The sequence below is a fragment of the Brachionichthys hirsutus genome, chromosome 22, assembly GCF_040956055.1.
Source record: "Brachionichthys hirsutus isolate HB-005 chromosome 22, CSIRO-AGI_Bhir_v1, whole genome shotgun sequence".
Classification (NCBI taxonomy): domain Eukaryota; kingdom Metazoa; phylum Chordata; class Actinopteri; order Lophiiformes; family Brachionichthyidae; genus Brachionichthys; species Brachionichthys hirsutus.
Window position 1 is genome coordinate 8,284,451 of NC_090918.1, and position 15,005 is coordinate 8,299,455.

A 15,005-nucleotide genomic window follows, 5' to 3' on the forward strand; every position below is an offset into this window, starting at 1 on the left:
CCAATGTTGGAGAACAACAATTCCTGGTAGTTTAATAGCAATGGAGAATCGTTAACCAGGAGCAACGACCTCGTTCACGCAGCTAAACAGCGTTTGTCCGTCTGTCCTTGTATATTTAACCTGTACATTTACCCGCTCAAATGAATCACACTTGTTGCCTCCACTGCTGCGTTTAAAATGAGGGTAGGAGTGAGAGGATGAAGGGGTCGAGCGGCACACACACACACACACACATATGGTGGCCTTATCTCGGGTGATAGATTGGCAATTGGCTACGCGCGCTCGCATCCATTGAGTAATACTGTCATTGGGCTCCAAATGGGAATTTCAGCGACACACGAGCCACTCCGGAGGAACAAGGGAGTCATTTAAAGCATGGTTGAATTTCTCTGCTGTGCAAAATGGTGCAGCCAAATGTCCAACGGCTTCAAATTGTTGAACGCATCATGTTCCATTCGGGTTTTTTCTTCATGGGAAACATCGATTGTAAGGATCCATAAACCGCTTGAGGTGTTTTCCTCAAAAGGAGGGTTCATTTTAGAGACAAGTCTCCTACCAGAAGTATGTTATTTAGTTTTCCTTAGCGTGCGCAGTGTCGCCCCCCCCCCCCACACACACACACAAACACAAGGCTTCTCTGACCCGACCTTGTGTTGTTCAGCCTGTCCTGACCGTGGGTGTGCAGTTTATGAACATCTGACCTTGCATGCGCCTCAGATAAGTTTCATTAACACAGAAAGAAGCGGCCGCTTCGCCAGCCTTCGGTTTCAAGGGATTTCTCACGCGATCTTCAAAAGCCAAGGCCAAAAAAAAGTCTAATCTGATCCATTAAAAACGGCAACATTATCAATGCTCAATAAAGAGTGGCAAAAAAGACATTTACTGAAAACCTCTCAACTGGAATTGTCAATATGTCTAATTCATTATAATGTATTAAGGCATCATTTTATAAAGTGAAAACTCTTGTCTGTCTGTCTGTCTCATTAAACGCTCCCATAGGAAGGCTGAGTCAATCTCATTGCTGCCGACAAAACAGTCACGCGCCGCACACAAATGTGTGTCTGACGCGTTTAAGACAATCAATTGATCACAGGCCGTGACCTTTGACCTTTGTTCTTCTTAGCCCCTCCACCGCTGCCACTACAGCCACCGGGCAGACTCTGAGCAGATGGGACGTTTTGGAGGAGGGTTTGTTTTCACTCAGCCGTCTTGTTGATTTCGTTAACCCTCTCTCACACCTGAGGCTCGGTGTGTTTACTGTAAAAACAGATTTAAAAAGAAGAACCTCAGACTAAGTGGTGCTGACGATGTCATCGGTTAGTTGTCCAATGAGCTTACGTCGACGCAGACCGGACCCAGTGCCTCAAATTCACATTGAAGTCTCACATATTTAAGCCAGATACACCCACATGTCCACAGTCAGAACGAAAACCTCATGTGAAATCCACACCTACCCGTCAGACCACTTAGCGGCCCTGACTCCGGGGTATTGGTGAGAAACTCATGACACACAACTTGGTTTTAGTTTTGTTCTCCACAAATGGCTCATAACTAAGCCGTAAAAAAAAAAAAAAACAGCATTTAAAGTGAGCAAAATGACCATAACCCAAATCCTAGCTTTTAACCACATCTGGAAATTCCACTCGAGGCATAGTAGTGATTCAATCTGTAACCTTTGTTGAAATAAAAGGCTATTATTTGACCATTTAAAGTGATTTTGATGACAACCGGGGCCTGGCCAAACAAAAAGACAATTAAAACCAAAATGTGGAGACAGAGTGTTGGGCAGCTCCAAGGGCATTTCAATGTCATTGAAACAACATTTAACCACAGAAATGATTGTACTAGGAGGCAAGTCCAGACAGACGTATGTTATATCCCGAGCTTTGTCTGCCAAAGGGATTTTTGAAGCTCTTGATGAGATAAGAGATATCAAAGCTTAAGAGATAAACAGCAGCAGGGCAAAAAAAGCCCCCGTCTGGGTTTCATGCCCTAAACAGGTGCTCGGTTCTTCTATTTTTCGCTGTTTTTCACACTTCCTACCACATTCATTACATCACTTTTCACAGGAAATGAGATGCCACAGCTGAAGGTGTTAACGGGCTCCTCCTGCCCGTAAGCTTTCATTCAGTCTCCATTCAGTGACGTCACTTCTCGGTCCGGAGGAACAGAAGCAATTTAGATAGAGACAGAACGCTCAAACCCATCTGCCTTGTTTTCCCATCATGCAATGTTATGCAATCTGTGGCTCTCACAGCAACTGGTGCAGCCTTCCGTGGGTAAATGCTGCCCCACTGTGGGACTTGCAGGTAGTTTCTGACTTGCCGCAGTTCAGGTTTGGTGAAGTAAGGGCAGTGCGCTGCTTTCAGAAGCCAGTTGTATTCAGATTTTGATGATGATGATGATGGTGACCAATCATCATCACTTTGTCTGAGCTCATTCGACCAGGCGTGAAAATAGAGCTCACACAGGAAGCAGCCGGAGATTAGAAAATCGAATTAAACTCACCTCTACCAACTCATCCAGCTCGCGTCAAGTTACTCGCATACCCAAAGACTTCCTGGATCATGGCTGATTATTAGCCATTGGGATATAAGGGCCAATCAGCTTCCAGGTGCGACTTGTCACCCTCGTATAACCGGTGGGATGGAAATATCTTCCCACAAGAGAGCAAACAGTAGCCATTGTAAAAAACCCAGCCGTCACCTCTGACCCCTCTCCCTTTGCCCCTCATTCCCACTATTGATCTGTCAGATTCCTCTGACGTCGAGGGTAAGTGTGAGAATTCCCCTCCACATAAAGGCATCCGAGGGGTCATTACAGTTTGTGTGGGAACCACTGCATCGACTGTGGTAGGTGCGGTTCAAAGGTCGCGCCATTTGTCCCGGACTCGCTCGGCCTGTACAGACACAGGGGAGGTGGCAGGGTCAGCAGGATTACACTGGCAAGTTCAGAAACTCGGATTTAACTCGGATAAAGAGGCAGCAGTCAGCCCAGGTAAGTGCTGCGAGTCTTCCTGATCGCACAACGGCTTTGTTGGACTCTGTGTAACGTGTCCTGTGATGGATTTTAAGGTTTTAGGATAAATTGTCTAAATATAGCGCTAATAAAATCAACCAGTCGTCTTTGTTTATGTGAAATTAAATGGAAAAATATATTATTCTAAATATATGTTAGTAATTACTGCTGTTTTACTGCTGCAGAGGGTCAGTTGTGAATAAACTGCTCCATTAGGAGGAGAACCACAAAATGATGACAGAAAGAAGCGATGCCTCTTTTAGGGTCCAGCATTGTCACCGATGAAACAGATTCCAGAGACCTGCAACCATTTAAGCTAAACTTCCTGTTTATAAGGAACGGTAAGACTCTGGAAGTGAATCCCCCGTTTAATTTCACCTCCTGATGTTACTTTGTTGTCTGTCGACAGGTGAAATGGAAGCGCTCACACTGCTGCTGGTGTCGTTCACAGTCTCTGGATATTCCTTCGTGCTGCAGCCCAGTAAGTGTGAGATGAGATCGACATCATTTTAAGCATCTCTAAAACAGTTTTTTTTGGACATAAATGCTTCCATGATAATTACTTCACAAGCTTTTTTATTTTATTTTATTCTAATGCTAATGTGTTTACGACATGATTTGAGTTTTTAATTAACAGAAAAAGGAAACTCTGTTTTGTAGGCGAGGCGGTCAGGCAGATGGCTGAGCTGGAGAGAGAAACACCGCCGGTGGTGAAGAATGAGCAGCTGAAAGCTTTTTCTATATTTGTGGAGGAGGAAGAGGAGACTGGCCATTACAGCGAGAGAAAGAAAACAGAGGAGGGTCCCAAGAATCCAGAAAAGATGGAAGAAAAAGTCCCAGCAGGGTTCGACAGGAGCGAGGGAGGATATAAGGATAGACTGACGCCTGGGACATTTGCTAAAATGCTGGAAGAAGGAAAGGAAAGAGACACGGAGAAAGACTTTGATGAAGACACGAGAGAAGAAGTAGAAAAGAATGAGGAAGGCGAGGTAATATTTCAGAAGGGAGCGCGGGGAACGAGTGAAAAACGTAAGAGTTATAGTACAAAAGCAAATGATGACGAGTCACTTCAGAAACAGCAGACAAGGGATCAAAGGGATGACGTCAGGCACACGACAGAGGAAGAGGAGAGCGGGTTGGTTGCAGGGATTAAACTTGGCTTGGGAAATAGAGGCGACGCCCATGAGTGGGGAGGAAAGGTGTTAGCAGGAAATGAAGACAATGTGGAACAGGAAGACGGAAATGAGGAAAGAGATGAAACAGAAGATAAAGAAGCAGCAGAAAGAGGAGAGGAAGATAATACAGTCATTAGCAATCCCCCCCCTCCTTCGGGAGCATCCTCGACGCAACTCGGGGAGATCACTGCAACTGAAACTCCAAATCCCCCAAGTTCTCCTTCTTTTTATCATCATCGCATCTCTCCATCACTCCTGGTTAAACCCACGGCGGTTCCTCTAACCTCCCGCCCCCCTGCAACCCCTCACGCCAGCGTCGGTCCTCAGTCCCCCCCTCCGTCTGTCACCTTTAACAAGCCAACAGCGGCTCCTGGTGAGGAGAGGTCTACATCTGAAGACCTCCTCGCTGAGGTCAACGAACCAGAGGGGAACGCGAGCCCAAGTTTAGAGGGTGCAACACTCAGAAATATACTGTTTAAACCCGCAGAGAAGGAAACCACAAGTGAAATACACACAACTGTTCAACCAGAAAAGGCTGAATTCCTCCCAAAGGTGCAAACAGCAAAGGGAAAACCCACAAAAGTAAAGTTGACATCCAAAGATTTAAAAACAAAACTCGTACACGAGCCTCACGCGGGCGAAGCCGAAACCGGTCAGTTGTTGGGAAATGACACGAAAAGAACTAAAGCAGGATCTCCTCAACCGCAGCTCGACAAAACGCCGGCCAAAATGGAACTGGCAACCGCCAAGTCACCTTCGATGAGGCCAAGGATAAACAACAGAAGTAGAAAAAATCAAGCAAAAAATAAAAGGTCCAAGGAAAAGAAAAGAATAAAGGATACGAAACCCCAAAACGTGCCGGGGAAGAAGGATGTCTTGGCGCCAATGCCCTTCCCATATTTCCTGGACACCTACTGTCCTCCCGAGTGCGCCTGCTATGGAAGGTAAGGGTATTTAAGGATGTCGCATTCTTGTTATAGACGTGTGTGATTAGAAGCAGAATGTCGAGAAGATCAAATGTCCACCTGCCTTCTGTTCCAGGGTGGTCCAATGCTCAGACAAAGGCGTGGATAAGGTTCCTTATGGTATTCCTTACAATGCCCGCTACGTCCTTCTCATGAATAATCGCATCGACGGCATCCAGTTGGACCTGCTCAATGAATATGCGTCGATGGAGTTCCTTGTCCTGAGCAACAACCGGCTGACGGATGGTGCCATAGAGGGGGCGTTTGAAGGGATCCCAGCTCTGAAGCGCCTCTACCTCGATAGAAACCGGCTGATAAGTGTACCGACTGACCTTCCGGTGTCTCTCGAAGAGCTTCGATTGGACAGCAACCAGCTGAGTGTGATGTCCGAGGCGGCCTGGTCCCGGTGCCCCAGCCTCTTGGTTTTGAGCCTCAGTAACAACAGCCTGGGGAATGGATCTGACTCCCTTCCTGATGGGGCGCTTTCTCCTCTATCGAGCCTACGCACTCTAAACCTAGATCACAACCAGATAGCAGTAGTTCCTCTGGGCTTACCCCTGTCCATCAAGGAGCTCTACCTCAAAGGAAACCTCATTGAGCAGTTCCCAGGCGGAGTCTTCAAGGGGATATCAGAAACGTTGGTGCTCGATCTGAGCAGAAACCGACTGAGTAACAAGGGTCTTCTTCTGGAGTCTCTTCTCAATGTGACTTGCCTAGAAAGCCTGAACTTAGAGGGGAACGTGTTAAAGAAAGTACCAGGACATCTTCCCCACTCGCTAAAAACGCTCAATTTAGAGGGCAACCTCATTTATTCCATCAAGAAAGGTGCTCTTAGCAGCTTGAAAAACCTTGAGCACCTGGGATTAGCAAGGAATAAGATCATCAAAGTGGCACCGGGGGCTTTCAATGATTTGCCCATCTTGCACCAGTTAGACCTGAGCTACAACACCCTGCACCAGGTGCCCAGGCAGCTGCCGCGGGCGCTGCATTCTGTAGCGCTCGCCCACAACAAGATCCGCTCTGTCCCTCGTGACGCTTTCTGCTGGGGCGATCAGAGTCTCGGCCTCAGCAGGCTGGTGCGAGTGCGGCTGGAACACAACTTAATAGAGATGGGGGAGCTGGATGTCCAGGCATTCAGATGCTTAAGGGGATTCCAGGTGGTGCATTTCTTCTGAAAAACCGACTGCACTCAAGCCAAAATGGTTTCTATGCAACCAAAGTTGAACAGAATATTTTAGCCGTTTTTCAAATCAGTGCATAATTATCGTAATAAATATTTATAGCTTGAATATTAAACTTAACTTTTGGTTGGTTTTCCTGGCTGACTGGAACTCGCTGACAGGGCGGAAAAACTGTGGGAATAATTACCCGGCAAGAGTGAGATGCAATTAAATGTTTCTCCCAATAAATGGTCCAAATGTTCCACTGAAAAGCATTTCCAGCCTTTTCCATAAACAAATCAGTTGAGGTGGTTGTTTTTATAGTGCGGTTTGGGAATGATTGCCGAGGGGATTCACACAGAATGAGAAGATCATTACTTTATCGTAGCATGTGCAGTGTGAAATAATGAAAACTGTATATGACAGTGTGGAACAAACAAAATGTTGACACATTGATAGATTGCAGATCAAAAGGCACCGGAAATTAAGGTTCTTAAAGCCAAGTCTTCCAACTTTTTATGAATACAGTCCGTAAGACTTTCCATTCTCTTGACATCCTGGATGATTTTCTTTCAAGAATTTATGTGTGTTTGCAAAGGTTCCCTTGAAGGAAAGTCTCTAAAAGTCATGCAAATAATTAAAGACCAGTATTATTATCGCCACCAGAGGGCGGTAATGTATAGGAAAACGGTTTTGATGAGCCTGCCACAATGAAAAATAAGCTGCAGACGTAGAAGTTGGCTCTTTTTCAGCTGTCAAATAAGAGATTGTGGGAGCTAAATTGCGCATGCTTTAGGAAGTTTACCTTGTGGGAATATTTGTATATTTAAAGATCGCACTAAACTTACCATCGCACACTCATCTACACACACAGGCATGAGTCATAAGATTTTCACAACAGAGGGAAATTAAACTTTTTTTTTTAACTTCTTTTGCAATCATATCTGAATTTACTTGACCACATGCTTGTGGTAGAAAAGAAAAAAGAAAAAAGGACAATTAAAGAAAAAAATGCACAAAGAAAAGAAGTGAATAAAATGCATTGGTGGAGAGGTACTCTGCTCTTTACTCCCCCCCCCCCCCCCCCCCCCCACTCAGCAACGTGGCAACTAAGGGTTTGGAAAAGAAAACCAGGAGGAGGGGGGATGAGAGGGAGGGCTGGGTGGATGGATGGATGGAGAAGGGGGAGTAAAGAAGAAGAGAGAGTGATGGAAAGGAAGGAAGGAAGGAAGGAGGGAGGGAGGGATTGAATGATGGATCCAGGCTATGCTGGTTCAGAGCGTATCCAGAAGGGAAGCGCTCCGGCTGGGCAGGGAGCTCACCAGCACCTCCCTACGGTCCAGCAGGACCACACATCACAACGCCACATGCCTACCTGGATCCGCCGGAGTCCCTCCTCCTATTTGTGTCTGCTCTTTTTTTTTCCCCTCTTGCACATTTTCCTTTCACACAATCACAAGCACATCACATTCCTGTAGAATGTGCACATTCTACCTGTGCACACGCTTGCTTCTGCAGCCGTCCAATGTGTGGGTTGGGCAGTCGCATGCATCCGGATCATGTGTGAACACATGAAGCGCTCCCTTAAGTCTGAATCCATGAGCTTTTTTAAGCAGACGGCGAATGCGTGTGTGTGTGAGTGTGTGTGTAGGTGTGTGTGTGTGTGTGTGTGTGTGTGTGTGTGTGTGTACCAGTGTATCCTGTGTACTGGAAGCAGACTGATATTCAAGCCGGATCCCAACAGGACGTTTGTAGGATTAGCAGCAGTGCTTAATATCAATCACAGTTACCTGTGTTCACTCAGATATAAAAAAAAAAAAAAGGGTTTTCTTTTTTCGTACAGGCGCGAGTTATTAAAACACATAGCAAGCTTGTGCCAAAAACAATGCACCGGAGTCAATCAGTAAGAGGAAATGACTTTACTCATACCAACAGGTTTTAACACCGCAACAGAACACGTAAAATTCTAACCTTTCTGTTTCATTTTTTTTCCTAATGGTGACCGCATTTGATTAAAAACAGAAGGACAAGATATTGAACCGCACCCTATAGTGAGTCAGCCAGATGAGCAGAGCGGGGATGTTATTCGGCTGGTGTCGGCCTTCTTTGAGGCCTCTCTGCTGTGATGCAAAAACAGCTGAAGGCAGAAAAAAGAAATCACGAAAGGAAATTGTTCCAAACGTTTCGGTCCGATTCTTCTGATTGTCACGAGCAACGGTATCCCTTTACTGGGTCTGCTTCTGACCTCATAGAAAACAAAATTGAGGTCATGTGTTGAAACGACAGTTGAGATTGACGGCACACAATCCGTGGGATTCCATAATTGAATGCAGAAGCAGGGATATCAAAGCCCTTGTGAAGGGTTAAAGTGTCTCAGAATCAGAGCGTTATTACACATGTGAAAGGGAGGTGGCGCTTGTGTTAGCTGAAAAGAAGGGGGCAAAACCCGAGAATGGAAGTTTCGGAAGGAGGGAGGGGAGAACGAGAGGGAGGAGGGGAAAAGAGAGAGAAACCATGGGAGCCAGAGGGACCTCTAGACGCACACACACACACACACACACACACACACACACATACAGCTCATCATCTGCGCCTGGTCTGGACCTGCACTGACGACACACATGCAGAAACGCACGGTTCACGGAATTTGCACGAGGTCACGCACAAGCACATACGCAGAAAGGGCATGCTGTGCATCGTCAAATCGTGCAAGGTTTTACAGACAAATCGGTGCTTTTAATGAAGATCACAGTAAAGTCTCTCAGCGTGCACACACGTGCACACACATGCACACTGTGTATTCATGAGCTCCACAAGGGGGCATATGAGTGTTCCGGTTCTACAGGAAGGCTTGCACACGCTCTGCATCCTGAACGCAACATTCTCTGTGTTCAGTTTCTTGCAGCAAATAGTTTAGGGTTGAAGGAAATCAAATCGGCATTTAACACGTGGCTTTTTATATAATGCAAAGATTTGGGGGGGGGGGCACTTCCATGGTGTCACATGCCAAAGGTTTTATACTCTTGGCAACGTCCATGACCGATATCCTTTACGCATCCATTGATTACATCCACAAGAGGGCAGTGAAGAGTCAAAATGTTTGACAACCACAAAAATAGAGACGGTGGAAGACATTCTGAATATAAATATTAAATATAAAGTGGTAGAAGCGGAGGACTTCCGGGCATCACTGCATGCAAATGAATTCTGAACTTATTATTTCCCTCCGGTTTCCCGTTCAAGTCGTTGTGCAATGTTTCCCTTGCCCAGTCACACATTCAGTGAGTCACAGGAAACAGGCTTGAAAGGGATGGAGAGCCAGGCCGTTAAATTCACACACACAGACAAAAAACTGAAATGGAGACTCATCTCGCAAGTATTAAATCTGATGGTTGTTTACCATTAAGTCAATATCCGTTTAGCGCTCATAGCTGGTCTCCTGCAAATATCAATTATTGTGGATGGAGCCGACCTGGAGTCTCTGTCCTCTAATTAGAGTAAGCAATACGTGTATCTTCCATGACTGTCGGCGACATTTATATAGAATATATTGTTTCAGGAAGAACTTACTGATTAGCGTACATTTGTTGCCTCAAGATTTTTAATTAGTGCTTCAACGGGTTATTTCTTTCTATTTGTCAGTGTGTTACACAATAGTTGCCGTTATACCTCTGGATGACCCTCACTGGCACTACAATCCATGGTAGGGATGTGTTGCCTCTTTTTTTAAGAGGTGTTTTTGGCAAGGTTTGACATATATAAATCCAGTCTGAACAAACTCTATTTTCTTGGAGCGCTTTGATTGGATCATCTGACAAACGTTCCTCGTCCCCATTGACTTACCTAAAAATTCCTGAACGTACACCCACAAGTCTCTGAAACTGAAAACCCTTCAAGCGTTCAGGTGTAAAAACCAGTTAAAACCGCAGATGGACTTTAACAGAATTCCTTTAAACCCTTAATACGTTTTATAGGGTTCATAAATGAATAAATGTAATAGTTTTGTATTTAACCAAATAACATTTCCCTGATGATGTCTTAGGCATCAATTAAATCAAATAAATATGGATGAGTTTTCCATACTAAGCAACAGACATTACCTAAGCAACCATTCCCTGCTCCTATTTTAACTGGTGTCTGGTTTGAATATCCATGAGTTGGGAAGTGAGTCATTAAGGAAAGTGTTGGGAAAAGAGGTGGGAACAGCTATTTGAGGACACCTTCTAACATTGTACGGACCTCATGTATATTATGATTATAATAATCATAATAAAATTATCATTTTAACATTTGACTATTTCCTCATGTTGGAGAAAAAAAACAAAATTCCCAATAAGGTTTTTCTTTTCTTTTTCAAGTTCCAAGTTTCCTTTTTGGTTGCACAACACACATTGGCACCTTTATCATATAAGTAATAAGTACAACTACCACTTCTTATACTCTGCCACGCCTGACATTGCAATCCCAAATGCACATATTCTCTTGAGGTCATGGTGACTTGGATATGCTTTTCAAAGGCTTTTTGCCGCATCAGCAAGGACTGAGGCAACTCTTGGCATCAACAAAATACACTCAGCTTTTCATCAGGGAGAAACCTTTCCAGAAAGAGGGAGATTGGAGACAGCAAACAGATGTGTTAAATTTGTGACGTCCAACGTTTCAGACGCACGGCCAGACGAGCGTGTTTGCCGACTATCAAGTCCCAACGTCTGCCTTGAAAACCCTTATAGGATTCCGTAGTTTTCTCAGACAACCAATAACACGCGAATCACGTGAAAACATGTGGCCCACATCTTCTTGTCAGTTATCCTCGTAATTTGTGCTTCAATAGTAAAATACCACGACTGAATCTACAAAGAGGAAAAACCTAAGTTGCCACAAATCTAGCAAAAGAAAAACAAAAAAACCCACAGACAGGATTTATGAACAGACCAGCGGGTTTGCCAGATATTATGAATAGGTTGCCTGTTGCCAGACAGTTTAGAGTTGTTCTACCGCTAATACTCAAAGTCATTTAATTATGTATTTCATTCTTTCCTTTGCTAAGATCTTCAAAGTGTCTCGAGGAATGAATTGGGGACATGGGGATTGTGGGGAACCCCCCCCCCCCCCCCCCCAGCGGGTGATCTGGATGCCTTGCAGATCGCACCAATGGATTGTTGACTTTTCTTGACTTGGACTGTGGTTTTATGTCCAAACGTGTGTAGTGCTCTGTTCTTTTCCTTCTCACATCTGCGGAAAGAGACATCCAAATTTTTACGTCCACGCAACTTTGTCGGTAATACTGACAAAAGAACTTCCAAAGTATGTGAGGCCTCCAGACAGGCCTGCTTGTCCAACACTGGGTGTACCGGGTGTAATGTTTCAGTTTTGCTTTTGGAACTGAAACGTGGGTTAACAATCTTGTCTCTGCATCATTCTTCCTTTTTCAAGAATTGGAAAAAGGAAGCCGATGAGCCGAAAGATGCTACAATTCTCAGTAGAATAAATGGGAAAACATTTCCCAAATCCTCATTTTGCGCTTCATGTTCCCAGTCTTGCAGCATCTGAGACTATTTTTATCAAAAGACCTCTCATACCTGCTCCTTGACTTCTAATGAAATCATGATGTTCAAAGTCTCCCACCTCAAACTCTGAGTGCTCAAGGCCCCTCGTAACACAGAAATCCGAGCAGGAGGGACTGCAAATCTCGACTGTTTGGCATTAACTTGCATTAGTGTATTTGTATTTTACATTCCAGTTACTCCTGGTCTGAGGTGCTGGTTAACTGGAAACCAGCTTCAACCAGTTCTGGGTCAGAAATGCGAGTGCCAATAAGTGAAATCTCACAGTTAATCATTGCCTTCTGGTTCCCTGCCACACAATATGTTGCCATTGCATTGCCAGTGAGTTGGTCAGAAAAGTCCAATCCATATTATATGTCGTTTCACACTGGAATACACTTTAAAAAAAAGGTTTCGGGCATTTGCAGAGCTTTGGAAAGGCTCATGAGAACGCTGGAGGAAAAATCCGACCACATCTAATCCATTTCATGCAAAGCCTGTCTGCCATTGACCACAGAAAAATTATCAGGAGTCTGGAGGAGTCGGCTGTGGCCAACACCTAATTAGCTTTAGGAACACGCCCCTCTCCCTGCATAGACTTTTCCTCCTGTTCTACAACTCCCTTTCTCTCAAGAAAGCTGTACTTTCTCACCTGCATCAAAAATATCGCTGAAGATTCCAGCATTATTTTTGACATTTGTCCAAACTGGTCCTATAAACACTTGAAATGAAAACACATGGAATGTCTAGAGGAACCAACAAACCCCATTTCCACCCCCTGTGAGTTGGGGGAATTCATGAAATGTGGACACAGCAGGAAGCGATAGGACTTGACTTGACCTTGATGTCCATGCCTTATCAAAAACTGGAAATGAAGAATCCCCAAAGAAAAAGAAAAACACAAGCTGCACTATTATCTGTTTGGCTGTGAAAGATTACACCACAGATTACTCTTTGTATTCAAGAAGCCACAAGTAACGCAGGCGAGTGTCTCCTGTGTGTTTCTGTTCGCTTACTTCCCCCCGTGTCGCAGCAAGCCTGCAGGTTCCTACCACACACTGAAGAAATAAACTTGAAAGCTAAAAAGAGGAGTTTGGACAATTTTTCTGGCAGACAAAATGATAAATGAGGACGAAACAGGAGATCCTTTCTCAGGATACCAACAGCACCATCTGGCTGGAATAGACGACTCCAACGTATACAAAGGAAGTGTTTTGCCTGGTGAAGAAAGTTACCCGGCAGTCTGTTCACTTTGGATCAGTCGAGGCTCATCTGGCTTGAATTCACAGTGAAGAAAGATGGTTGATCTTCGGTTCACCAAAAAGTCTGACACGTGCAGCTCCATCTAGAGCAGGGTATGGACACTAGGAGGGGCATTCTAGATCAGATACCACATGGCTATAGCGACTGAACCACCAGCAGCCAGTAAACTGTTCAGGACGCAAGAAACTGCTAATTGTCGGAAAGTTTGAGACGCTGAAGATTAAAAGCAACAGTTTGAGAAAAGGGAAGTTTCTTCTGCTCGATGAAATCAGCAAAAAACATGTGACTCAGATTTGAATAGATCTCAAGACGGACTTCGCTGTCCGCTTGTTGTTCTTGACGGTTCGAGAAGTCTTTCTGATAATTTTCCAGCGGAAATGCTGAGATTTGCAGAAAATTCTTGGCTGTGTCAGTGGAAAAGAATGAATACTGCCTGAAGCGGTCTGTTCACAATAACCCAACGGGAACATTCAGGGCACAAACCCAAGCTAACGAACATGGCTAAAAGTTAAGGCAAAATAAATGGAAGACTTTTGCACTTTCTGAAGAGGAAGATTGAAAACACGCATCGTATCAGCAATTTTCCTTTCCTCCACCAACATCCTGCCGAGTTTGACCGAGTCCAACCTGAAGTCAAATATAAGAACATTGTGGTCTTGTCTTGTCGACAGCTTCTTTGTAACTGCTCTCTTGCTATGAGCTGTTTAAGGTATTGCGTTATATGCAATGCTGTATTTAAACTATGCCAAGAAGTTGTTTTGATGTTTGGCCCATCAAACATCTGCACTGGCCAGACAGGACTTATCTCTACTGGAATGCTGTGTTAAATATCTCTAGATAACACTGCAGAACAAAGTTTATCTAGTCATTTGGCAGCTCGTTACATTTCACCGTAATGAACAGAACTCGCGCTCTCCTGCCAGCAAACGATATTTCACATGCTCCCTCCGTCGCGCCCAGAGGCCTTTTCTAGCTTCCTCAGACGTATATTGAGGCAACAGAAACAAACCAGCCTTTGTTGGGGACAAAGTGTATCTGCCATGCCCTACTGATGATTGACTGGTAATGTCTTTCCCAGTCAGGGACTCTGCGTCAGGTCCAGTAAAAAAAAAAAAAAGACACCCGGGAACTTTGGGCTTGCGCGGTGAAGGTGTTTTACAGCCAATCTGAATTTTTCTGCCATATTTCAAAGGATATAAATCTACATCCAGTAATGGAACACCATGTAACAGTGAGACAAAGTGATATACAGAACGTGCCATCATTTAAGGTTCTCGTTCATCAGTTCTGTTTTTTTTTAAGGTTTCTGAGGACATGCGGGCGAACGGAAAATGTTATTGTCATTCTGTGTTTTTCTTCCAAGTGGAAAAAATGCCATAAAGTAATCATTCTGTTTCAGAGCTCTTTTGAACCGTGAGCCATGTACTCCATCAACATGATGAAAACTGAAGGGCAAATTTGAAATAGATTTTGGGGAAGGACTTAAAAACTCCCTTGAATTTTCCTTCGATGGACCTCAAATTTGGCTTTCAGAAGAATGTTCTATGACTATAAGGTATTGGAGGGGCCTGACGGCCCCTTTTGAAATGAATTCAAAGCTAATCCGAGACACCATGCAGTAAAAACATTGGAGGCGTGTAGTAGTCCCAGTAGTTTGTCTCCACGAATGAGTTCACTATGTAAGCTGACGGTGTTGCTAACCAGGACATATCATGATATCCCTCTGTGCTGGTTTGGTGGCACAATCAGTCCTATCCAGAGGGTGTGGGCTTGTGCCCCCCCCCCCCCCCCCCCCCCTATGGTCTTGGGAGTGATCCACGGATATCGGAATCTGGCGGGTTCTCCCAAAAGCAATTGGTCTCGTGTCAAAACTGAAAAAAC

At 44.6% G+C, this 15,005-nt stretch overlaps 1 protein-coding gene across 1 annotated transcript; it reads left to right on the top strand.

The window, feature by feature from the left end:
* Positions 1 to 3,432: 3,432 nt before the first annotated feature.
* wu:fc23c09 lies at positions 3,433 to 6,333 on the top strand. The gene is made up of 4 exons (XM_068755568.1): positions 3,433 to 3,499; positions 3,679 to 4,007; positions 5,061 to 5,137; positions 5,235 to 6,333. Exons 1-4 carry the CDS (start codon positions 3,433 to 3,435, stop codon positions 6,331 to 6,333), a joined length of 1,572 nt encoding a protein of 523 aa, XP_068611669.1.
* Positions 6,334 to 15,005: the final 8,672 nt, after the last annotated feature.